At 56.4% G+C, this 24644-nt stretch overlaps 2 protein-coding genes across 2 annotated transcripts; both read right to left on the minus strand.

Annotated features, from left to right (window-relative positions):
* Positions 1-2212: 2212 nt before the first annotated feature.
* Positions 2213-10301, minus strand: SPATA20 (spermatogenesis associated 20). The gene is made up of 16 exons (XM_090290662.1): positions 10169-10301; positions 8998-9177; positions 8836-8900; positions 8495-8649; positions 8276-8419; positions 7980-8181; positions 7511-7641; positions 7306-7410; positions 7018-7092; positions 6710-6919; positions 6430-6622; positions 5955-6123; positions 5483-5694; positions 3823-4022; positions 2726-2806; positions 2213-2576 (listed from the first exon to the last, which is right to left on the minus strand). The coding sequence occupies exons 2-16, from the start codon at positions 9120-9122 to the stop codon at positions 2406-2408; spliced, it is 2238 nt and encodes a 745-aa protein (XP_090146788.1). The 5' UTR covers positions 9123-9177; positions 10169-10301; the 3' UTR covers positions 2213-2405.
* A 2522-nt stretch (positions 10302-12823) lies between these two features.
* Positions 12824-23920, minus strand: EPN3 (epsin 3). Its single transcript, XM_090292411.1, has 10 exons — positions 23445-23920; positions 19439-20142; positions 18384-18502; positions 17616-17696; positions 17262-17390; positions 16223-16310; positions 15474-15740; positions 15194-15310; positions 14845-15072; positions 12824-14659 (listed from the first exon to the last, which is right to left on the minus strand). The coding sequence occupies exons 2-10, from the start codon at positions 19998-20000 to the stop codon at positions 14325-14327; spliced, it is 1926 nt and encodes a 641-aa protein (XP_090148537.1). The 5' UTR covers positions 20001-20142; positions 23445-23920; the 3' UTR covers positions 12824-14324.
* Positions 23921-24644: the final 724 nt, after the last annotated feature.

A 24644-nucleotide genomic window follows, 5' to 3' on the forward strand; every position in this document is an offset into this window, starting at 1 on the left:
AATAGCCTCAGTCAGGGAGAAGGAATGAGAGGGTCAAGAAGTTCCTTTCTTTGGGCCTCAGTTTCCCAACAAAGAAGTTAGGTCTAAGTGTTATCTAAGATCTCTTCTGGGTTTGAGGGAGCGCCCCCATATAGACACTGCTCTGCCAGCAGCCCCTCCAGCCCTCTCCCCTTTCCGCCTCCCTCACAGCCTGGCTGCCTTCCTCAGGAACCGAGATAATCTTCCCATCTGTGTTGCTCTCTGCTCAGCGATGATACATTGTCCCATTTAGTCACCTCACAGCCTTGGGAGTTGGGTGGTGGTTGTCCCATTTTTTACAAAAAGAAACCGAGGCTCAGAGAGATGAAATTACTTAAGTGCCTACCCAAGCCACAGGCCCAGTCTCCAATGGCCCCGGCCCCCAGCTCCTCCAGGACAGTCCTGCCGGGCAGAGCAAGAAGCATAGCCAAGAAGGAACAGCATGAGAAAGACAAGCTACAGACTCAAAATCCCACATGTGAACAAGACTTATGTTCAACCGTGCCCTCTTTAGCAAATTCAAGCATTCCCCAGAGAACTAACCCTTTCAGGCCCCTACTCCTTCCTCTGAATCCATTTTCAGAATGCCAGTGTCAGGTGCCCGTCTGGTACCAGCAGAAGGGAAAGAGGAGACACAGAGCAGAAGGAACACTGGAAAGAGGGACAGAAGACACCAAATGCATTCTCCCTCACAGCTGTGCCCACACCTCCTCGGGGCGGGGGGGTGCTGAGTGATCATTAATGTACATTGAAGACCCCGGAAATAACCAGATGTGTTGAGCAGTCTCAAGCCAGTCTCTGAACCTCTCTGGAGCTTGAATATCTTTGAGTATGAGGCCAAAGGTGCCTGTCTTGCCACCTCACTCATGAAAATCAATGGGACATCAGACAAGAGGACTTTACAAACTGCCTAGACCTTTCCAAAGCCAAAGCTGGGCCTGCCAAAAAGGCCACCTGGGCTTCACAACGCTCCACCCTCCCTCCTCACTGTCCCTGGACCAGGCTCCATTTGCCCAGCCCTCAGATTTCCTGGCAAGGCTGAGCAGGCTCCAGCCAGAAAAGGGACAGCTGACCTTGTTGGCTAGAGCCCTAATCCCCTCCAGATGGATCGGTGACTTGCACCGAGGGCCCAGCTAAACCCTGGTCCCAGTGACCATGTGTGCCTGTGTGTGACCGTGCCCAGGGGCTGGCCATGGTCCTCAGGAGACCTTAGAGTGACTCAGTCCAGTCTCCCAGCTCCTTCATGCCCTGCTACTTCTCATTGCTGACATCCCCACAAACAGTGCCCTCATTCAGGTGGTGTCCAGCAGCTTCTTCTGGGTATCTGTACTGCTTGGCTGGGGTTACGAGGGTGCCCAGGCTCAGCAAAACCCCTGAAAGTCTAGAGTGGGGAGACAGCTCCATCCCCTCCTCCCTGCCCATCAGTCACCCTACATATGCCCTTCTGAAAGCACACTTCCTAGTCCCCTCCCCACAGTGGAAGCTGGGGCCTGTGAAGAGGTGGGTACCAAGAACAAGACTTGTGTTTTCCAACACTGAGGGGACAGGAAGAGGTCACAGCAAGGCACCAGCTTTCCCTACAGCAGGAAGAACTCAGATTTGGAGAAAAACTTTTAACTCAACAGATGTTCCAAATGAAAGAAAATTTCCCCTGGCCTGGCTTGTGTGAAAGCAGGGGATGGACAATCTGACAGTCTGCAGGAAGGCTTCAGCTCGATCCTGGTGAGGCTGAGGGCTACCTGGATACCCCAAAGGAAATGTCCTTGGTCCTGATAATAGCAGCTTCCACAATGTATCAGAGCATATGCAAATGTTGCCATTTCATGAAAAATAAAAGTTTGTATAAGGCATCCTCCTGCCCCTTCCCCAGCTCTAAATAGAGGGAGATACTAGGAAGAGGGGAGCAGGCTCCTTGCTTAACCCCGCCTGAGGACAAGAACTGGCCTTTCCCCTCCCAGGCAAGTCCACATGCCCACCCATGGCAGTCATTACTGGTTCCCTGACGTCAGTGTTATCCACACCACAATGACAGCGGCCAGGGACAGGGTCATCCTGGTAAACTCTGAAAGTGAAGGAGGAATTCAAGAAGGCAGGGAGGTCAGCTAGGGGCTCCCAAAGGAAGGGGCCCTAGGCTGCTAGGTCCTAGGCTGGAGCCCAAGGACCCTCTCTCACAAGCAAGGCCAAGGCCCTGAGGTTACCACGGGACACTGTTAGCTTTATTTCAAGGTGAGAGGATGCCCATGTGGGAGGCATGAGGATGGGCAGGTCACCTGGTGACGGGATACCCAGGGATGGCCGCAGGCTCTGCAGGGCCCTGCAGGGCCCAATCTCTATTGGACTGGGGTCTCTGCCTCCTGCTCCAGCCCCAGCCCAGGGGGGCCAGGCAATCACTGATGCAGCAGTTTTTTCAGTTCGCTGGGCTCGGTGATGGGCATGGAGCAGGCTTGATTCTCACACACGTAGGCAGTAGCCCGGTCTTCTAGCTTTCGCAGGGTATTCAGAAAGGGCAGCTGGCGGGACAGGAAGCTCGAGGGGTCCCCATTGGCCAGAATTAGCACCTGGGGTAGTGGCAGAGGAGATAGGGTCACCTGGGGCTGCTAGGACACTGGCGGGGCCCACTGGAGGGTTTGCTCTCCCCAGGCCTTCAGAGAGAGAGATGTAGGGGAGCTGATTAGGGGAGGATGGGGCCGAGTTCACAGCCGCAAACCTTGTTAGGAATGTAGATGGAGTGGACACACTGCACCAGAGCCTTCGTGTCCTTGGCCTGGGGGTCTCCACAGATGACGATCTGGCCACAGAAAGGTAACTCAGGGATCCACCAACCATGGGGGCCCCAGCCCCCTCTCACTGAGAGGCTGGACCCAGATCAACCAGGGCTTTCCCATCATCCCTCTAACCCATACATCCCTAAGAAGGGACTCAGTTCAACATCCTCCAGAATCTGAGGAGGCTGCCTCAGATTCACTGCTTGGCAAGTGGGAACATGTGCTTGCACTCACACATGCACACATGTATGCACATGCAAATACACAAGATGGTGATGTCATACGTAGTGGTAGAGATATAAACATGGGGAGACAGGACATGGGCAGACACCTGCACACACAGAGAGAGACTCAGTACAGTGAAAGACATACAAACACTCAGAGACCTGTAACAGGGAGACAGCGTCATCACATACCCCCAGAGATACCACACATATGAGTATAAATAACATGCACACACAGGAAGAGATATACAGGCAAACATGCAAATATAAGCAGGCAAACCTTAACACAGGACATACACATGCAGACAGGCAAACATACACTGGAAAATGTCACACCAGCATTCACTCAGAATGGCCGACACACAGCCACATACCTCCAGACATGCACACACAGCAATAACACACATAGGGACATACGTGCAGGTACACATATATCTGCACACACACCAGCTGACCCGACTTCACAGTACACAGAGACATGGAGAGAAACACTTCCCCAGCCACAGGGACCCTCCAGCCACTGAGCCCCTGCCTCTCACCCCTACTCTGAGAGCCCCAGTCACGGGCACTCACAGAGCCACCTGCCTGTCCCAGAGGGTTCTCAGACACACACTCACAGACTCCTCCACCTGCACAGAGCAGTCCTTACAGATGTTCCTGCAGAGACACACACAGGATCCTAGACAGCCACACACTCATGGACCTGTGCTCTGGGGGACAGCCCCAGGAGCCCCACCCCATGTCCCCAACCCCCACTGTGGCCCTAGCTTCCTTCCCACCCAAGGGTCCCAGCCCAAGTGCCCTCCACCCCCCACCTGCTTGAGAGTCTGCTGGTGGGCCGAGAGGGCTCGAACCATCTCAGGCAATGCAACGGGGACACGACGCATGCGCTCTGAGAAGGCGGTCAGCAGGCACACACACTTGTCTCTCCAGTCCTTGTGGCCCGTGAAACCATGCAGCCGAAGCAGGTTGTGAGCCGACACGGAGTTCGCACTGGGCTCTGCGCCATCCTGGTCTGCAGGGTGCAGGGAGGGCAGAGGCATGAGGCAGGGTTCCTGGGTTGCAGAACCCAGTCCCAGGACTGTGACCAGGGCGGCTAGGGGAATGGGATCGAGGAGAGTCCCTGCCCACCCACCCTGGCCCAGGTCTGAGTAGAATGTCAGCACCAGCAGCTATTGATCCTTTGCTCTCCCACACGCATACCTAGCTCCCTTGCCCCTGGGTGAACTGTTGGCTCCCAGGCTCCCCCATTTTACCGCGGACGCCGCTATCCAACTACCCAGCTGCTCCAGCCAGAGTGGCATCTGTGCCCCTTCCTCCCTTTATCTCACCTCCCACTTCTAATTCCTCTAAGTTACCACTGGGTCTGCAGCCAGAATAGACACAAATCCTCTACTTCTCCCATTGCACACTTTTCCCTTGTCCAGAATTTACCTGGACTGAATGTCATCAACAAAGAGCCTCCTAACTGGTCTCCCTGTTACCCCTTCCCCATCCTTTCTCCACCATCAGTCAGAGTGACATTCTTAGGTCTAACCAGAGCAGGTCAGAGTCCACTTAAAACCCTACAGAGCCTTCCTCTCCTTGCCACGCCTACAAGACCCTACAGGGAGCCAACCCTGCTCCTCACCTGGGCTCCTCACCTCACAAGCTAGCCTCTTTGTCCATCCTCCATGATGCAGGCTGCCCTTTTCTAGGCCTCTCACAGGCTGTTCCCTTGGTCTGAAATCCCTCCCCAACTCCTCCATGACCACAGGGCCCCATCTTGTCCTCTGATCCTTGATTAAATGACATGTCACTGGTTTGATCTAACCTCCCTCCAGCAGAGTTAGGCCCCACTGTTGTTCTCTCTCAGTGCCTTTCATTCATTCGACTAATGTTTATTGAGCACCTATTATGTGCTAGGCCTGTGCCAGACCCTAGGGATACAACAGTGACAAAGTCCTGCTCTCAAGAGTTTACATTTGGAGACTTACGGCTCCAGACCAGACACATCAGGTGACAGTAAGCGCCACTGAGAATGAGGGCCTCCTGTAACACTTCTTCATGGCACTCACAATTTTAACTGCGCATTTGTGTGTGCATTTTTGCATTGAGTATTACTATTTATTAGTTGTTGCTTCTGGTACATTGTAAGCTCCATGAGGGGAGGAACCAAGTGGGTCTTATTCAATATATGAATCCAGGCACACCAGTTACTGGGCTAAGCGTGTTCACAGAATAGTTAAATAAGTCTTTACGTCAACTCTGTAAAGGCAGTCCCAATTTTGCATATTAAGAAACTGAGGCTCTGAAATATGCGACCAATCTAGTCACTCTGTGAGTGAGTGGTGAAGATGTGAACCCAGGAGGCCCTGGCGCCTACCCACTCTGGCTCTTCACCACCTCCCTGAGTTTATGCCTCCCACAGGGAAAATCAAGCCCTAGTTGGGTCCAAGAAACCAGACCAACTCTGCACCTTTCACCCCCACTGACCGTCCTTCAGACGCAGGGGCAGACCATCCCCCAGCTCCGCCTCACTGCAGAAGTAGCCGCCACCACGAGAGTCCCAGAAGAGCCTGTCTTGCGTATCCTGCAGCCTCAGAGCCCACTCGAGCCATGCACTCTCCAACGAGGCCTCGTAGAGGTCCAGCAGGCCCCGCACTACGAAGGCATAGTCCTCCAGGAAGCCCCAGCATGGTGGGTTGCTGAGGGGACAGGCATCAGGGAAAGGGAGGGACAGGCTATCACAGAAGCGCTTTTCTTGCATTATTTCATTTAACACTAAAAATCTACCTCTCCAGCGGGCACCATTCGCCCACTTCCCAGATGAGCAAGCAGGCCCAGGTAGGTCAAGAGCTCACATCGGGCAGATGGCAGAGCCAGGACTGGAGTCTACCCAGAGGGGAGGAGGGGACAGAGACAGGCTTGGGGTGCCCAGGGAGACAAGCCTTCCCCAGCCCCCCACCTGTGCTCCACGGTCCCCCCAGAGCCTGCGTAGCAGGTCCGCATCAGGCGGCTGCTGGCCACGTCAAACATGTGTCGTTTCAGGAACTTTGCACCATTGGTGGCATAGTTGATTAGCCTCTCCATACCCAGGACAGCTCCAGTCACGGCGTAGCCAGACACCATCAGTCCTAGAGGGAAGAACCGCCAACGGTCATGAGAAGCTGGCTGAGGCCTTCCAAGTATGTCTCCTCCCCAATGCCCTAATCACCCCTAAGCCCTGATGCCTCTCTGGAGCAATTTGGTGAGCGGGTAGGAGTTGGGCTCCGGCACCAGGTAGGACTGGGCTCCTAGACCCTGGTTGTGACCTTGGGTGAATTACTTAACTCTGAGCCTCAGTTCAGAAATAATAAAACTGATAAATTAATGTACAGCAGGTGCTGATACACAGAAGGGGCCTCATGAAGGGTAATTCTATAAACGGAACAGTCACCCACCGTTCCAGGCGGCCAGCATCTTGCTGTCCAGGTGCGGCTTTGGCCGATGTTTCCGGGCCTGGAAGAGCTTTTCCAGCCCTGTATCGAGCAAGGTACGGACTGCCTCCACCTCCAGGCCAAAGCGGGCAGCGGTCAGCTCCAGAGAATACCGGACGGTCAGCACGTTCTGGCCCTGCAGCTCCCCCTTGGGGTCCTGAGGAAAACAGCCCTCGTCCAAGAGCCTCCACTAGCCTGTCCACCTGCCCAGCTTCAGGACCCTCCCAGCCCCCAGGAGTCTCACCTGACTGGGGCTGATGTTACCGGCCTCCGTGAGCCCATAGTGCTTCATGAGGAGCTGGCCGGCGGTCAGTGGCTCGGTGGCACCAGACACAGGCTCTGGGAGCAGCTGCTGGACCTCTTTGACTGTCCACACATAGAAGGCACCCTCTTTGGCCCGCATGCCCCTTTCCGGGGGCGAGTCTGCATCCTCTGCGCTGTAGAAGCCTCCAGACTGTGGGGATGGGAGAGTTGGCTGGCCCCAGCCTTCCACACAGGGAAGGCCCCTAGCCCCTCCCACAGCCAGGCCCGCCTGCCTCAGTGGACACACACCCGGTGGCTCAGGGTCCGAGTTACATACTGCAGGACGCCTTTGGCAACATCAGAATATAACTCATCACCAGAGATCTGAGGGAGAGGAAGGAGGCTGTCAACAGAGGTCCCTGGGGCAGCTAGGTCCAGGGGGGCAGCCAGCATTCTCCCGGGAGGGTGAGGAGGGAACCTGTGTACTGTGCTTATGGAAGGGGAGTAGGTCTGAGGTCAAGGAGGAGCCACACATCACCAGGGAGACCCGGGGAGGGGCAGTCAGGGGTAGGTAGACAGGCTGGGGTCGGGGGTCACCTGGAAGGCCTGTGAATAGACCACTGCAAGCTGCCCCTGGTCATAGAGCATCTTCTCAAAGTGGGGGACGTGCCACTGGCGGTCCGTGGAGTAGCGATGAAAGCCCTGTACCAAGTGGGACATGGGTCTGGAGGCTGATCCCAGTCTCTGCCTGGACCCCACTCCCTCTTGCTGCCCCCTCCAGAGACTGCCTAGCCCCATTCACCTGCCCTATGTGGTCTCGAATGCCCCCGTTGGCCATCATTTTCAGAGTGTGCAACGCCATCTGCTGGGCCCGAGAGCCATCCTGGGTGAGTCGATGGCCGAGCCAGTAGGAGAACAGGAAGTTCAGGATCACTGCAGGCAGCAAGAGCACATGGGTGAGAAAGTGTGGGGCACAGGGGGTGCAGATATGGGTGGTCAGCAGGCCTGTGGCCAGCCTGGGGTTAGGAGTTCACACAACAGGCAGTCTCTCTGACAGACTTGGGGTCAGGGGGTCAATGGTGAACCCAGAACACGGAAAGTCCATATCTGGGTCAGTGTCAGGGTCACTGCTAAGATCATAAGTCAGGTCTTGATCAGATAGCTACTGACAAGATGAGGGTAAGGACAGCAGAAGGTCAATGACCAAGCCATTGACCCAGACAGGCATCAGAAGGCCAGGCTGGGGTGGGGCGGGCATGGGGGTCACTGACCTGGTGTGGGGAACTTGGGGGCCTCAGCGAAGCCACCATACTCCTCATCATAGCCCTCATCCAGCTGTTGGAAGCAGCGGCTGTTCATGGTGGCAGCAGAGGGTGGCAGCTGGCGGTCACCGGTGCTGATCTCCGACCGGGCCAGCAGGGCTGTGGTGACACGCTGGCTGTTTTCAAGCAGGGCATTCTTGTTCTGTTTCCACTGTGCAAGGCAGGAGTGGACCTGGAGGTCAGCATGGGGTGGGGGTCCTATGCTCTCTCGCCCTTGACCCCTCCCCTCCCCCATGAACACCCACCTGCTCCCGTATTCTCAGCAACACTGTGCGGAAGCCAACTCGGGTCAGGCCATCCTCAGGGGGGAAATAGGTGCCTCCCACAAAGGGCTGGAGGTTGGGGGTCAACCACACACTCATGGGCCAGCCCCCACCACTGCTGGTGGCCTGGTGGAGAGAGGGCGAGGGTGAGAGGAGCAGCCCCTGTGCACGGGCAGTCCCCCCCATGGGAAGACCACTCACTTGCACGAAGGTCATATACACCTTGTCCACATCTGGACGCTCCTCCCGGTCCACCTTTACACTGACGAAGTCCTCATTGAGCAGGCGGCCAATCTCCTCATTCTGGAAGGACTCCTCCTCCATCATGTGGCACCAGTGGCAGGTGGAGTACCCCACTGGAATGGGGCCATGGGGCCACCGTGGGGACCAGTGACTGGTCAGAGGGGTGTCAACCAAGGGGGCCCAGCTGGACTGAGCAGGCCCTGACCTCTGGTTTCCTGGGAGGCTCCCAGACCCAGAAGACCCTTCCTCTGTCCACCACCACTCCGCTCCCCCCATCCCAGAAAAGGCAGCTGCAGTACCTGAAAGGAATATTGGCTTGTTTTCTTTCCTGGCCTTGTCGAAGGCTTCCTGTCCCCAGGGGTACCTAGGCCCGGCAGGGTGAGGCATCACTCACTAGCCTGGGGTGCAGAAGGGGTTGAGGGCCCAGCTGCCCCAGAAAGGGCATCGGGAAAGGCACTCACCAGTCCACAGGGTTGTAGGCATGTTGGAGGAGGTACGGTGACTTCTCATTGATCAGGCGGTTGGAGAACTTCTGGGGTGCAGACTGGGAGCAGTTGGTGCGGCTTCCCTTCCCTCCAGCAGGCATGGGCACTGAACTACTGACTGTCACACTTCGGTCCTTGTCCCGGGAGGAGCTACCCCTGGCATGAGCAGGTGGGTCAGGCCAGGGTTCTCCCCTCACCACCCCAGGGGCCCATTCTACCCCATCCTGCCTTCTGGCACCCCTCCTGGAACGACCTGCTCTCAGCCCAACACACCTTTCTGAGCCACGGGGGAGACTGTGGCCTTTGTGCTCCCCCTTGTGTTTTTTGGGGGGTGAAGAAAGGTGGCTCATTGGGGACTCCCTGCCAAGTTAGTCTCCCTCAATCTATCAGACCTGGCGGTGGGAAGGATGATGACCATGAGGTCAGAGTGAGTCACAATGGGTAGAATGGTGGTTCAGGCTCCATTCTCTCCCCCTAACTGCTCCCCCCCCCCCCCGAGGTAGTGTTGGAGGTGTCTCTCTGGCATGCTTAGGTGTGTGATCTGGGCAGAAAGTCTGCCTATTGCTGGTAGCTGGACAGGGCAAGAGGAGTTGAGTCTGAGACTAGACCATGTTAGGGGTAACGAGAGAACATGAACAAAGAGGACTCCCTGACTCAACATCAACTCACTGGACACTTCTGTGGGGCCAGGTCCTGTACTAGACCCCCAGGATTCCCCATCCCCCGGGGAAATCAGAAACTGACCCTGATCTCAAGGGGTTCAGTTTGGGAGGGTGGTGCTGTGGGGCAGCCTCAATAATGACAGGCCCCTGCAGCCATAAGGACTGTGACAGGCCAGCCCAGGTGCTGTTAGATAAGGACCTCTGGCTCAGCACTGAGGTTCAAGGAAGGCTTCTTGGAGGTGATGTCAGAACAGAGTCCCAGGAAAACTAGCCCTTCAGGGGAAGGAAGGGCAGGGGAGGAGGGCCAGAGGGCGTTACTGCCAGGGCCAGGGCGCTGGAGCCGAGCCGACTGCGGGCGCGAGCAGGGCGAGGGGTTTAGGCTTTGGAGGCTGGCCGAGCGGGCACTGAGGACCAGCGCTCGGATGCCTGGCCCTGGGGCCCAGCAGGCGCAGGCGCGCCGCAGCGGCCCAGTCGCCCGCATGTACCTGCGGCTCGAGGCGAGGCCGGGCCTGGCGCGGGGCAGCAGGAGGCCGCGGCACAGCCAGGTCCCCGTGGACCAGCATCGCTGCTCCAGGTCGTGGGCCAGGACTCTGCGGACTGGGCGGTAGGGTGGGAGGCCGCGAGGGGCGGGCCCGGGCACGGACCCAACCGCGGGCGGGTCTTAGCCGACCCTTTGGGCCGGTGGCTGGTCTCCGAGCGCCGCCCTGTGGCAGAACTCAGATTACATACAGGACAACGGGCCGGAGAGGACCCGGGTTTGTGCACAAAAGTGGGCGGACTTACCTGGGCCTGAACCAGCTGCCTGAGGGAGAATCATCCTCATGAGGAGAACATGGAGGACTGTGAGCATGCCAAGGCCGTGGAATGCCAGAGCCTTGGCTTATTTTGTCCAACCCTTGCTCATTTTACAAATGAGAAATGAGGCTGGACCAGAAGGTATGGTTTGTCCAGGCCAGCCAGCCAGTGAGCTTTGCCTATGTGTGCCTCTCCGTAAAATCCCACCCACTCCAGGAAGCCTTCCCTGACTAATAATGATCAACCAACTTTATGTATTATCATACACTTTACACACTTGTCTCATGTGCTACATTCTGCCAATACTAAGTGCCTACTGCCTGCCAAACACTCTAATAGGTACAATGGTGAGCTCCTAGCCTGGTGCTGCTCACAGTCTGATAAGGGAGGTAGAAGCTAATCGGAAAGCCATACAAATGAATGTATAGCCTGTGAGAAGTATCATGACTAAGTATAACAAAGAACCAGACCTGGCGAGAGAGGAAAGGGGGGGAGATTTCCCTGAGGAAATCACATTTGTGTAGCACCATCAAAGAACAAGAGGATGGGAAGCACTGGGGAAGCAGGTGGAAGAGATGTGCAAAGGTCCTGTGGCCTAGCAGTGAGTCAGGGCTGAGGAACTGCAGAAGGCCAGCCTGGAAGCAGGACAGAGCAAAGGGAAGAGAGGCAGTAGCTGGGATTAAGGTTGGAGAGGAGGGCAGGGGCCAAGTCTTGGAGGGACTCGTGAATCGTGAGGAGTTTTGGTTGTTGATGAGAGCAGGATAAAGCTGTTGAAGGGCTTTAGTCAATGGAGTGGCCCTGCATTTTAGAATGCTCCCTCTGGCTTCCCAGTGGAGAATGTACTGGGAAGGGGCAAGAGCAGCAGAAGGAATGGTTAGGAGGCCATAACAGGACCGGAGGAGATGGTGGAGGTTTGCATCAGGTGGAGGTGGAGATAGAAAGTGACGTCTGTAGAGGAGGAAAGATTGTTAGCATTGATAGTGAGGGAGAAGGAGGTGTCTGGAGTGATTTGCAGAGTGGGGCTGGTGCTGGGTCGTGGCTCCATTTGCTGATGGGAGGAGGCTTAGGTGGGGGTTCATGAGGTCAGTTTTGGACATGTTGGTTTGAGGTGCCCTTGAGACATACATGTAGACGTAACAAGGCTCTGGAATATAGAGAGGCTGGTGGGCAAGAGGAATCAGGGTGTTCAGTGTGGGCACAGTGGGGGAGTGGGAGAGATCATCCAGGGAGACCAGCAGGCTCAGGCTGGGCTGGGGGAACACAGGAGTGCGTCCAGGAAAGACAAGAGAGGAAATGGCCAGAGTGTCAAGGGCAAAGCAGGAGAGTGTGGTGCCCCAGAGGAAATGGGACAGAGTTGTAAGGAGGGAGGGTCTGTGTGGCCAGACTCCACAGAAGCCATCTGGGATGGGACAGAAAAAGGTCCACTGGCTTTAGTGAGCAACATGGAGGTCATTGGTGGGTTTGGCGAATGGTGTTCCAGTGAGGTGAGGCTGACAGCACAGATTGATGGAGTGGGTTGAGGGGAGAGGGGAAAGGAAAGGGATATAGATAGGATGGACATGATGTGAGGGGAAAGACACTTTCAAGATGGATGAGGCTAATCATGACAAATACCAAGGGAAGGATTTGGTTACGAGAAGATGACTGACAATATGGAGGAGAGAAATTGCTGAGAAGCTGGAATGACAAAAGGGTTGGCAAACAGGAGTCTTGTGGGTGCTCCCTGGGAGGAATGAGGGTAAGATCAGAGAACAGGAAGCCTGCCTTGGATGTGGAGAAATCTGGGGTGATGACACCCCCCAAAGTGTGACCACAGGTGAGGGTTGCTGAGACATCATGGGGCGGCAAGGTCAGCTTCTTGGACAATAGAGACACATGGGATTGAGCAAGATCTGGGTGAATAGAGACCTGTGAGCCAAGACTGAAGCATGGCAAGAATGAGGTGGAACACAGACCCAGGTGGGGAGGAGGCAGGGATAGCCCAGTGGCTCCAGGGTACCAACCTGTTTTTGTGGGAATAAAACAGCACCACTAGGGGGAGAGGGTCAGGGAAGCATGACAGCCAGTTTAGAGGAGAGAGAGCCCAGGTAGGGTAGGTGCGAAAGGTGGCCAGCAACCAAGGATGGAGGCCTCCCATGTGTGTGCAGCAGAAGACAGACAGGGGTTGGACCCTGGGCACTGTTTAATGAGCCAGGAATGAGGGGGGATGGCAGGTTCATCCCATCTGGTTAGTCTCTGAAGAAGGTGAACCCCGGGCCAAACAGACAATGGCCTGGGAGGAGCCACATAGCAACCTCATAAAGAAAGAACTCTTGTTCCCATTTGCAAAGGAAACGGAGGCAAAGTCATAGAGAGGTTAAGTAATTTACTCAAGGCCAGGGAGTATAACCACTTATTACCAAGTGATTGTTATTATTAAGTGCAAATCTTGGAACAGAGTTTTGAACTGTCAATCTGACTCCTAAGCAGGTGCTATTATCCATCCTGCCTTCAACGGCCAAGGTGGGACTCGCTCCAAAATAACCAAACATCCCCTTTCCCTATCCCAGCCTTAGGAAGGAGAACAGCATTGTGTGTCTCCCCCAACTTTGGTGTTTCTGGCCTATGGAAGGCCATTTTCTCCCAGAGCTTCCAAGTGGGTGGAGCTGGCAGCAGAGCCAGACCTTGAGCTCTGAGGACACATTAGTGCCTGGTAGTTCAGTGACTGGAGAGCATTGAGTAGAACAGGAGGGAGGGTGGCCCTGGTGCCTCCTGGATGAAGTATCAGGCCCTCCTCCTCTCCCTTGGTTTTTCAGATCCCACTTAAGCCTTCGGGCTCCCTCTGCGTGGCTGAGATTGAATTTATCACCAGCCCTGAGAAAGGAGAGGAGGGCAGAGCCAGATTTAAGGTGATGCAGTAAGAGAAAGGAGCATGGGGGCTGGGGTATCTGGCTTGCCTACCAGGCTGAGTTCTGAGCTCCTGAAGACTGTGGGCTTAGCAATTCCCTGTTCCTCCCCAGGCAAGCACAGCACTTTGTTCATAGCAGTCAGTCAATACTCGCAAATTAAACCTGCTGCACAGCAGAGCCAAATTGACGCTGAATCCCAGCCCCACCCACTGCTAGCTTTGTGACTTTAACCTCCCAGAGCCTTCGTTTCCTCACCTATAAAATGGGTCTTGCACTTGGTTTAATGCTCTGCTGCCCCCATTTTAAAATTCTTAACCCAATTTTTAATAAGGGGCCCCACATTTTCATTTTGCACCGGGCCCCACAAATTATGTAGCCAGTCCTGCATGTGAGTGATGTTATCTATCTCAGAGGGTTGTTGCAAGGATTAAATGAAGTAATCTGTCTCAAGTGCTTAGCACAGAAGTGCTCAATAAATGGGTTCCTTGCTATTAGATCATCTCCAGCGCCTATGTGTGATAAATGAGTGAAAATGATCAAATGAATGAGAGCATCTGGAAGAGAAGGTGCCAGGCTGAGCGGGCTGTGCGGAAGTGGGAGCGTTTTTGTGCGCCCACGTTGTGGGGCAGTTTCCACGGCAGCCGGTGATTTGCCCTGTGGTTCAGACCTGGCCGCCACATCCTGCAAAAAGTCCATTTGTTGAGAGCTGAGAGCGTGGGTTCCAGTCTTTATTACGGGGGCGTGGTCTGGGCCCCGGGCAGCAGTCACTCCAGGACGAGGCCTGGACTAGAGTCCGCAGCGGCCTCGGGGCGGAGTCTCAGCCGCTCCCGGCTTCCGGGGGCGTGTCCTGGGTGGAAGCCCCGCCTCTCCCCAGGGCTGAAGTCCCGGGACCCAACGCCCTTAGCGTGGGGGGCGGGGCCTCGCGCGCAGGCGCCTGGCGGCCGGGGGAGGACGGTGCTCAGAGAAAAGGGTTGGTGCTGGCTTGTGGAGCGGGCTGGAGCGGCCCGATTGAGTTCGATGAGGGCAGCAACGGCGGCGGCAGGCTCGAGGGCGGTGGCGTGAAGGCGCCGGCCCGCGGGAAGACGCTGACCGAGGCGGGGAGGCTCATGCAGGCCGGCACGCTGCTGAGTGGGAGGGGCAGGGAGGTGCTGTAGGTCATGGAGCTCAAGGGCGCCCCTATTGGCCTGCCGGCCGCCAGGCCCAGCGCCGGCGACCCGGTTCGCATCTGGTTCAGGGTCGGCCTGCCCAGTTCGCCCCCGCCGAACGGGTTGGTGGGGGATGGAGCGCTGAAATCTGCAGAACGAGAGTGGGTGGGGTTTTAGAGTGAGCCAGGTACAATATCTGGGGGGTTAGAAATAGGGAAGAAGAACAAGATTCTAGGGCAAGGGCTGGGCTCCGAAAGGAAGGATGGAGGGCGGGGGGGGGGGTGGGTTGGGGGCTCAGGGTTGAGACCTATCAGGGAACAGGGGGTGTTCTACCTGTCAGGAAGGGGTTCCGGGCCTTTGCAGCCTGGGGTGCCTTGACTAAGGAGTCAAGGTTGACCAAGGGAGAAGCTGAGGGACCCAGGAAGGACTCAGGAGTGCGAGCTCGTGCTTCTTTGCTGGGCTGGGTTAGGGCTTCTCCCACTACACCCAGGTCAAAGGCATCTGGCTCCTTGGTACCATTTTGCTTGGAACTGGGGATGGGGTCACCAAACAGGTCCAGCTCTGGAATACAAATGGGTATACATAGAGTGGGGTTGGTCACTGTAGGAGGAAGAGGACAGAGGCCCGCTCTGGGTGGGCCCTGCATTCCCCAGAGCTGCGTCATCCTCTGCCTCCTGCTTACCCACAGGACTGCTGGGCTTCCCAGAGGGCAGAGCCTGGGCTCCCTCCAACCCCTCCTTGGTCTCTGTGGATACTGGAAGTTTGGCAAATGGGTCAAAGGTCGAGGTGCCACCTAGAGCTAGCCAAGGAAGAAAAGGGAGATGAAATGGGTTGACAAAAAGAGCAGGGGCTGGACTGTCCTCTTTCCAAGCCAGCAGCCCTCCTAACAGCCCCAGCCCCAGGGGAAGGGGGACCCAGAAATCCTTCAGCCTCACACCCATACCCTCTGGCCCTTCACTTACTAGGTGTGTTGGAGTTTTCCACCAAGGCCCCCCAAGGATCAGCCCCAGTGTTGGGGAGTTTGTGGTGGGAGGAGTTCTGTGCCCAGGGGTCTGTAGTGGGGGCTCCAGTAGGCAGCACTGGGGTCCGGCCCCAGGGCTCAGAGGAGGAGAGTGTAGGGGACAGGTCCCATGGCTGGCTTCGGGACAGGATGCTTCCTGAGGGGACCGGAGACCAGGGGTCTGCAGAAGGCCAGGAGGAGCCACTGGGTTCTGTGTTGGGCCTCAGACCTGAAATGGAACAGCACAGACATGACCCCCAGGCTCACCCTTACCCACAGTTCAGGGCCTTCCCAGTTACCCAGACCAAGTTGCAAGGCTAAGGGATCCATTTTACAGATTCCAGATGCTAACTCAGAACCACCCAGCAAGCAGGATCCTGTATCTCGCAAGTTATCCCAGGAGCCTGGACTCCTGGGCACAGGCACGGGCAGCTCCAGCCACCTTCCCAGTCAGGGACTGGCTGGGGCAGGAAAGCCAGGGTGATGGGTAACAAGAGCACTTTCCTGAGATCACTTCCCATGAGCTGGGTTCTTCAGATGTGCTCCCCCTTCCTCACTGTGACACCATGTCACAGAGGAAGCTGAGGCTCAGAGACATGGGTGACCTGCCCAGTGGCCCTCAGCTGTGCGTAAGGGGGTGCCAGCAAGTGACCAGGAAGGAAGAGGCTATTTGGGCCAGTCTGGGAAGTTCTCACAACCCTGCATGCCCACCTGGGATGTCCCATGGGTCAGCAGAGCAGTGTGTGGAGGGCGGGGCCGGGGCAGGTGTGAAGATGTCCACCAAGTCCAGGATGGAGGACTGTGGAGAGGAGAGGCAGTCATGGCTTAGAGGAAGACAGGGCCCAGAGGAAGGGCAGGTCCTGACCTGTCATACTGACTCCAGCTCATTCTCTCCTTCATCCATCCCATAAACATCTAGTAATGATCTGTCACCTCTGCACAGTGCTTTTCAGTTTATAAAATGTTTCCTCATCCAGTTAGTACCCGGTTTTCCTAACAACCCTGTGCAGCAGGTAGGGAGGGTGGTAGTGTGCCCCGTTTTACAGATGTGCTGGCTGAGTCCCTGAGAGGGGAAACAATTTGCCTGAAGTCACACAGCCAGGGAGAGACTGAGCTGGGCTGGAACCCAGGCCTGCCCTCAACTGTCTTGCTCTTCAGCTCATCAGTGGTAAGGCAGGTTATATGACAAGCCTACCTCCCTAAGTAGTGTCCAAGAGAAAATGGTCACAGTGAACACACAGAGCCGTTAGAAAAGGGGCAGAGAACCCCAGGGGTAGCATGAACAGCTTTGGAGGGTGGCCTTGCTCCCAGCAGCTCCATACTCCATACTCTTGAAAAATGTCAGGATGTTTTTAGCACCATATCCTGAGTCCACCTCCAGTCCCAATCTACACATCATCGTCCTAGCATGTGAGAGCGAGGACTATCCAACACGCCCACTGTACAGAGGAGGAGAGTGAGGCCGAGACAATGACGTGCCCCAGCCCTAAAGTGGCAGCAAATCTGAACCCAGTTCTAAGGATCTCAAATCAGGATTCTTTGCATCTCACTTTGCTGTCAGTTTGGTAACCAGCCTGTGTAGTGTGGGACCCAATCCAGGGCTGCTGCACCCCCTCCACGCCCATTTTCATTGAGTAAACACTGAAGTAGTGCTTACTGTATACCAAGCACTGTTCTGCACTCTTGACAAATGGAAACTTAGTTCATCTCCCAGGTTCTGCCGTCTCACACAGCCCAGCACCCTCCCTACCTCGGTGGTTTTCAGCTTCTCCTCCTCCTTTCTCTCTTCTCTCTCGGGCTTTTTGTCCTGCTGACGGAGGACTGTGGCCCCAGCACCATTGGCCATGGGGGAGTCATCTCCCCGCCAGGACCTCACCTCCTGCAGAAGGCACAAAAGGAGTGAGGCAAGCATGGGCAGCCCAGGTTGACCTTGAGGGGATCTGAGCCAAGTAGAGAAGAGAAGGGTGGGAGGTGACTGAGAGGTTAGGTGCAGCAGGACCACCAGGTGAAGCAGGAGGAGCCTGGTTAATGCCCATTCAGCACCTCCACCAGCACCAGCACCTCCACTAGCACCAGCACCAGCACGGGAGTCTTAGCCCACTACCTTCTGGTGCTCCTGCCGGCTCAGGCGCAGAGCCAGCTGCAGCTGCAGGTCCTCATCCCTGTGGGAGGCTGGGGGGACTGGCTGCGAGGGAGGAAGACAGGGGTGAACTTGGCCCAGCACTCCCACTCCTGGGCCAAAAGGCGACATGGCCCTGCGCGGGGAACGTGGGACGGAGAGAGAAGTGCCCACCCCAGACAGCAGTGTGGGTGTGGCCTTCTCCCTGTCCAGATCTGAGATGCAGTTTAAAAGTCAAGAAGCTCAATCCTTTCCTTCTGGGTCCCCTGAGTCTCCCCCAGCCCTGCTTCCTGCCTGGTCTACCTGGATCCACAGAGGTGGTGGCAGAGAGGATGAGAGCACAGGGGCTGCACCTGCCTCACAAAAGGCTAGCTGACGACAGGGGAGTGGGTAGAATGTCTCTGTGTCTCTTAGGAATGTGTCTGTCAGCATCCTTATCCCCTTCCCCTCCATGAGGCAGCAGAAGGCCCACACCACCCCGACCCTCTGCTCTCACTGTCCTTTCCACGCCCAGCCAGAGAGGACTGGAAGCGGGAAGGTGGTCCCTGCTGGGACAATCCCAGGGACACAGGCCCTGGGCTGTCCTTGGAAACAGGACTAGGGCTTTGGGGCCCAGTGTAGGGGAGCCTAAGAGTCAGGGTGTGTCAAATCCAGGTACGTCTCCTTCCTCCCCCAGCACCCCGCCCCATGCCAACCCCAGCCCAGACGTGGGGCCTGCTGAACTGCCCCGGGGCTGGGGGGCAGGGGGCTCACCTTCTCAGCCTCCTCCCGGCTCATGGCCAGGGCCAGCTGCAGCTGCAGCTCCTCTTCTCCTGACGTCTGGGGCCGGGCCTGCTCCAGGTCTGAGGTATAGCGGGGAGACGAGGAGGAAGCTGCAATAGCCATCGTGGCTTCTGTGACCACACAGGTACTCGTGGGCTCCCACACCCCATCCCCTCTAGGAGGCCAAGGCTCAGAGAGAAACTCAGGGGAAGAGAACAACAGGCAGCTGAGGGCCCCAGGGAGCCAGGCCACGTGCCTGGCACTTTCTGTAATGTTTCCCATTCCAACCAATAAAGATTCCATATTTTCCTTTACAGACCAGAAGACAGCTCTGAGGAGTGCCTGGTCAGGGTCCTGCAGCAAGACTTGAACCAAGGTTCCCTGACTTTCAGCTGGACCCCATCCAGCTTGAGGTCAAGTGGGGTCATAGCTCTCACAGCCTACAGCACAGTCAAGGGCTTTATGAAAGAAGGGCCATCCTGAATAAATCTCAGATCAGGAAAGCCCCCACCAGGATAGAAAGGAGATTCAGGAACTGCTCATCAGCCACCCCCATTTCTAAGGATAGTGCCCTCAAGTCAGAGGGACAGGGTTATGGGGAAAGCCACTGCTGAAGCACCGTGTGCCATGTGTCTGGGCGCAGGGCTGAGGGCAGTCCTAGGCCTGGTCTCATTCTTTCTCACATCAAACAGTTGTAGATAAGCTTATCCCTAATTTATGGATGAGGAAGCTGAGCTTCAGAGAGAGGTGGTTGTCCAGATTACACACCTTGGAAGGGACAGAGTAAGGAATGCTACTGGATTCCAGAGCCTGTGTTCCTACCACACCATCCTACCAGACTGAATCAATAATAATAATAACAAATGTATACTAACGCTATTGTTTATGCTAACCTGTTGAGCACCTACTATGTGCTGGGCATTTTGCCTCACACTTTACATTCCTTATCTCACCAAATCATCAAGACATCCCTCTGACGCCATAGAGCTAGAATTGGAACCCAGGCCACCTCTCTGTCCCCAGCCATGCACCCAGGGCTCACTCACAATTGTAGGAGGATGGGGAACCCCGAGAGCGGCCATAGTCCTCGCCGTGGCGGCGGCTGAAGCCCAGCTGCCCACTGCCCATGGCCATGCCCTCCAGCGCCATGCGCTCCTTGGTCTTGAGGGCATGGGTCCGCTCCTGCTTGAGGCGCTCCTCGTCTTTGAGCAGGGCCATCACCTGCTTGACCTTCTCGCGCACGTTGACGCCCTGGTCTTTGCCGTCACGATCAATGTACTGGAAGTCCTTGAGTGTCTGGATGGTGAAGAGGTTCTCACGGCACTGATGGGCCACCCGCTCAGAGCCCGTCTTGAGCAGGTAGTCCAGCAGCGTTAGCGCCTTGTACACGTGCCTCCAGTTCTTGCCACTGTCATTGAGCCGCCGCCACAGCATGCCCATGACCTCAGCGAAAGCCACTGTGTTGAAGGTCAGGTCGGCAATCTCTGACATGAGCGAGCTGGGCGGGCCCCAGGGGTCATTGCTGGTGGCCTCGCGCACCTTGATCTCCGCCTCTGAGTAGTTGTGCACAATGTTCTTCACCTGGCGCCTCAGCGCTGAGGTCGTCATGGCTGGGGACTTGGAGATGGGCGCCCCCCGCCCCAGCCGGAGGTGGAGGGCCGAGGAGGGCCACCGTCGTGAGGTCACGGTTTCCAAGGATCGGCCGCCGTGCTCTCAGCAGGGCGGCTTCGTCCTTGGGTTCCACATGAGTCTGAGGAAGAGAGGGTTTGCCATTCAGGCGCAATGGCCCACCTAGCTGACCACTCACTCACCAACTTAAGGTCTGTCCAGGGTGTCCCCACTGCCAGGAACAGCCTTCAGCAGGTGCTTCTTATTTTTCTTGTTTTACTTATTATTCAGCAGGCACTTCTAGCTTTGCATGCTCATTTATCTTTACCATCACACTACAAAGATGCTATTATCATTGTCACCACTCACAGAGAGGGGAAATGAGGCTTCGAGAAGGATTGACTTCTCCAAGATCACAGAGCTTGTAAGTGGGGATTTGGGATAAATCTAGGCAGACACACAGCACAGTCTTTGCCCTTACTGAGGCACACAACAATGACCCCAGAATGCCTACGGCCTAGCTTCTGCTTGGCTACCTTTCCCCTTTCTGCCAGGACTGAGCTTAAGACCTATCCTTTCCAACTTCTCAGTCCTCACTTTCCTCTCTTCTCATGTTAGTTTTGTAGCTTGATTCATTCAGTAGCTATTTCCTGGGGCCTTCTCTGAGCCAGACACAGGGTACAAGTCCTGGAGCCCCCAGGTCCAGTTGAGAGGGTACAGAAATCACAGCCCAGCATGAAAATGCAGAGGAGCACAGGAGTATCCAGGCTGGGAGAATCAGAGGAGACTCCCCAGAGGAGGTGATGCTGAGCTGAGTCGAGATCTGAAGGCGAGGAAGAGGAAGAATGAGCCAGCAAGGGGAGAGTGGGGAAGGGGGCAGCTCAGAGGGCATACTGTGAGCTGGGCCAGGTGAGAGAGGAAGGAGCACTAGGAGAAGAGGCTGCCTCTCCAAGAGATCTAGCCACCACCACCCTGTTGTACACACACGAGCCCTGAGGTCAGAGAGGGGACATGCCACAGTCACACAGCATATAGGTGGTGGAGCTGGGACCTAAGTCTCCCCAGAAGACGAATCCAATACTTACTGTCAGTGTCACCAGTTTTGTAATTAATTCATCTGATTGCTTTACTGTTCCAGCCCCACCTTTACAGCCAGACTGTAAGCCCCCTATGGGCAAGACCAGTCTGGGCTCCCCAATTCCCTGAGGCCTGAGGCACAGGGCAGAACTCAGATACCCCAGCTGCAGGGTAATTAGGACCAGCCAAACCAGGCCATCTGCTGAGAGTAAACCCAGGCCCAAGTCAGAGAAATGTTCTCCCAGGGCCCTACCAGAAATCCAAACTGGAGTTCCTCTGCCATCACCATTACTCTGATATGGGTATACACCAGCAGGGACACACACACATGCACACACACACACACACACACACACACACACACACTGGAGTCCCTCTGCCATCACCATTATTCTGATATGGGTATACACCAGCAGGGACACACACACATGCACAAACACACACACACACACACACACACACTGGAGTCCCTCTGCCATCACCATTACTCTGATGTGGATATACACCAGCAGGGGGTGCACACACACACACACACACACACACAAACACACACTCTGGCTGGACCTGCAGAGCCTCCACTTCACCAATGAACCCCCACCAATACCAGCAGCCATAGAGACTGTACCTCTCAGCTCTACCTTGGGACTCAGCAGTAGTCAAAAGGAGTTTGTTCTACCCCCTCACCCCTAAATTCGAATCTCCCTCCACCTAGTTCTGCCAGCACAGGAATCATCTCAAAGGAGCCCGCAGGCCTCATAGTTTCCTTCAAGGCCCAGACCCTGGGGTCCCTAGGGAGACATGGAGGGATGGAGAGTTCTGGCTGAAAGCACTGCCTACCTTCTGTCTGCTGTCTTTCTGTCCGGGCGGCCTTCTGGGGGGATGCCACTGGCTGACACTTGTTTAGATCCTGCCCTCCCCCTCACTAGTGACTCAGACCTGTCTTTACCTCTGATGGGTGGGCTGGCAGGTGGCAAGAGTCAAGATGAGAAATAATTGTGCCCCAAAGCCCGCCCAGAGTGCATGCCGCTCCCTGCACACTGCCCACTGAAACCAGCAGAACCAGTCAGGCCGTGACTCCAGCAGGAGCTCTACCTGGCCCTCCAGCCTGCCCGGGCAGTGGGAGGGGCCCTCGGTGTGGGCACTGCAGCCCTGCCCGAACTTCTCTCCTGGGAGGTGGGCATGGCAGCGCCTTCTCTGCACACCGCTGCCGCTGCCGGAGCTAGGGGATGGGAGGGATCAGAAACACCTCAAGTCAGAAGGGAACGAGGTAGGGAGGAAGAGGGGGCAGGCGGTGAGGAGAGAGGGAGGAGGTGAGGAAGGAACGCGGGAGGGAGCAACTGGGAGCTCTGCCAGCGGTGTTACAAGCAAGGGTTTTATCGAACACAATATGCCCAGAAATAAAAGGGAGTGAAACAGAAACCCAGCAGCCGATAAGGCGGCAGTGGCGGTGGCAGCGGTGGCGGCGGCCTGGGCAGCCGGGTATGGAATTACTGCAGTGACCTTGAGCCAGCCCCTGTCAGGTGGTGGGAAGGGCACTGAGAAGTCAGGGCCTAAGAGGCTAATTCAGAGATGGGGGGAGAGGGCAGGAGGCAGGAGGGCAGGGAAGGAGGAGGAAGGAATTGCCTGGGGGGGTTGTGTGGAGAAGGGCCAGCAGGGGCTGGGACAGCTTGAGGGGGGCAGGTATCAGCTCTCCCCTATAACAGGGTCCCAAGAAGAACTTTACAGGAGGGCGGGGACTGCTCTTCCCAGGGCCCAGAGGACTGGGGGACCTGTCAGGACTGAGGAAGCAGATGGCAACTCCAGAGTGGGGGTTCAGGGAGATAGAAAGGACCCAGATGTTGAGTCACGTGGGTGAGTTTGTCCAAAGTCTGTGCGTTGCCCCACCAGCCAGCGCCCCCTCCTAGCCTCTGCTAAGGCAGTCGCTGGCCTCTGTCCTCCATCAGGTCCAACACGAGCAGTGAAGGGGGGCAGGGGGGAGCGGCAGAGCCCTAACTCTTGCTGCCAGAGGGACCAGGCAGTGCCCTCTGGCTGTAAGCTTGTCAGCTCCGCGCTGGGGGCACTGGAGTAGGGTGAGTGCTGCTCTGAGTCTGAAGGTGCAGGGGGCGCTGAGAGAAGGGGTTGGTAGAGAGGAGCAGGAGCCTGTGAGGAATGCTGCCAAAGATGCTTGTTCCAGAGGGGGGAGCAAGCCCCCAGTCCTCCTTCCTGGGGGCAGCACGGAGGGAGGGGCTGCAGGCAGAAGGGCCACTTGAGGTAATAAGCCCACTCCACCACCCTGTTCTCCTCACCCCTTTCCCTGGAGCCTGGGAGGGAGACTAAGCCCCAAACCTTCCATTGGGCACCACCGCTGCCAGGGAGGGGCCAGCTTACCTCTGGTGCCGGGTCCCTTGGCCCCAGCCCTGGGACCGTGAGCAGCCTCTGCAGTGACCCTCCGACCTGCACGGCAGGGGGGCGGCACAGCCTCGGGAGCGTCCCCAGAGCCATCCACCGCAGACCTACGTCCCGGAGACCCACCCTCGCCAAGGAGGCGTAGACCCCTTGGAAGGGCGCGGCAGGGTCCCCAGAACAGGCTGCAACTCTGCCTCTTGTCCGCTGGTCTCCTGGATGCCCGGACGGCAGGCAGGCAGCACTCAGGAGGAAAGTTGCTCAGCTGGCCAGGCAGGTCTGTCTCAGCAGTAACAGGACACAGGAGGAAGCTGGGCGTGTTAACCCCTTCCTGCTGGCCAGGCGGGTGGCACCTTCAGAGGTGGGAGGCTTGCCTGCAGGCAGTCCCCAGGAGGTGCAAATCTGGAGCCTGAGAGCATGTGCTGCTGGCTCACTCCCCCTACCCCTGCAGTGTATTAACCCTTCCCCTGCCTACTCAACAGGAAACAGGGCCCGGGGCTTCCACACCCACCCCACACACCCCTTCCCCTCTGGGCCAGGAGGACCTTTCCCTGGGGCTGGCCCTTTCATAGAATTGCTGCTTACTGTGGGCTCCCAGCTGGCCCCTTGGCCACCCTGACAGGAACATCAGCCCTGACAGGACTCCAGGCACAGCCTCTTCTCTGCCTCTCCAACACATAGTGTTCTGCTCTCTCTAAACCTCCTCCCTCTTAACCGAAGGGTGCTTGAGGCCCGTGAGGTCATCAGAAGCAAACCAAGTGGATGGAGACTGTGGCTACTCCCTCAGTGTTCCGCTCACACCTCTGCTCCCGCAGCACTTTAGGCAGTACTTCCACCATTAGCAAAGCTGCTCTTCAAACTCTGGGAGCCTGGAACCCACTCCACACAGGAAGTTTAGCCAGAAAACAATTACTGTACTGAGTCTGAGCAAACAGCACCTCTCTCTCAAAGAGCCATCTCTTACCTACTCCACGTTTTTCTGGGCAAGAGAAGAAATATAAAGTCCAGAGGCTGGTTTTAAGGCAGAAAAGCAGCTCAAGGAGGCCAGATGGTCTGACAGGAGCAGAGGGATGACACCCTAGAATCTAGTAAATAGCCTCTGGCTGAGGACAAAGGGATTAAGAGTAATGAGCATGATTCTCATGCACTGGGACAGGGCCCTTGGACCCAGCTGAAGTGGGAGGA

This window comes from Furipterus horrens, unplaced genomic scaffold, assembly GCF_987537825.1.
Source record: "Furipterus horrens unplaced genomic scaffold, mFurHor1.1.pri manual_scaffold_11, whole genome shotgun sequence".
Classification (NCBI taxonomy): Eukaryota; Metazoa; Chordata; class Mammalia; order Chiroptera; family Furipteridae; genus Furipterus; species Furipterus horrens.

Bases quoted from the DNA above. Each gene is read 5' to 3' on its own strand.
- SPATA20 (XM_090290662.1), bottom strand. From the start codon at position 9,122: ATGCCTGCTGGAGGGAAGGGAAGCCGCACCAACTGCTCCCAGTCTGCA. The intron at 7,411-7,510 runs GTGAATGGGGCT...CACTTGGTACAG, and splicing joins TTCGAGACCACATAGGGCAG to GGCTTTCATCGCTACTCCAC. The intron at 4,023-5,482 runs GTCAGTGGGGGT...TGCACCCTGCAG, and splicing joins GCCCCTGCGTCTGAAGGACG to ACCAGGATGGCGCAGAGCCC.
- EPN3 (XM_090292411.1), bottom strand. From the start codon at position 20,000: ATGACGACCTCAGCGCTGAGGCGCCAGGTGAAGAACATTGTGCACAAC. The intron at 15,311-15,473 runs GTAAGTGAAGGG...TTCCTTGGCTAG, and splicing joins GGAAAACTCCAACACACCTA to CTCTAGGTGGCACCTCGACC. The intron at 15,073-15,193 runs GTAAGCAGGAGG...TTTGTATTCCAG, and splicing joins GAAGCCCAGCAGTCCTGTGG to AGCTGGACCTGTTTGGTGAC.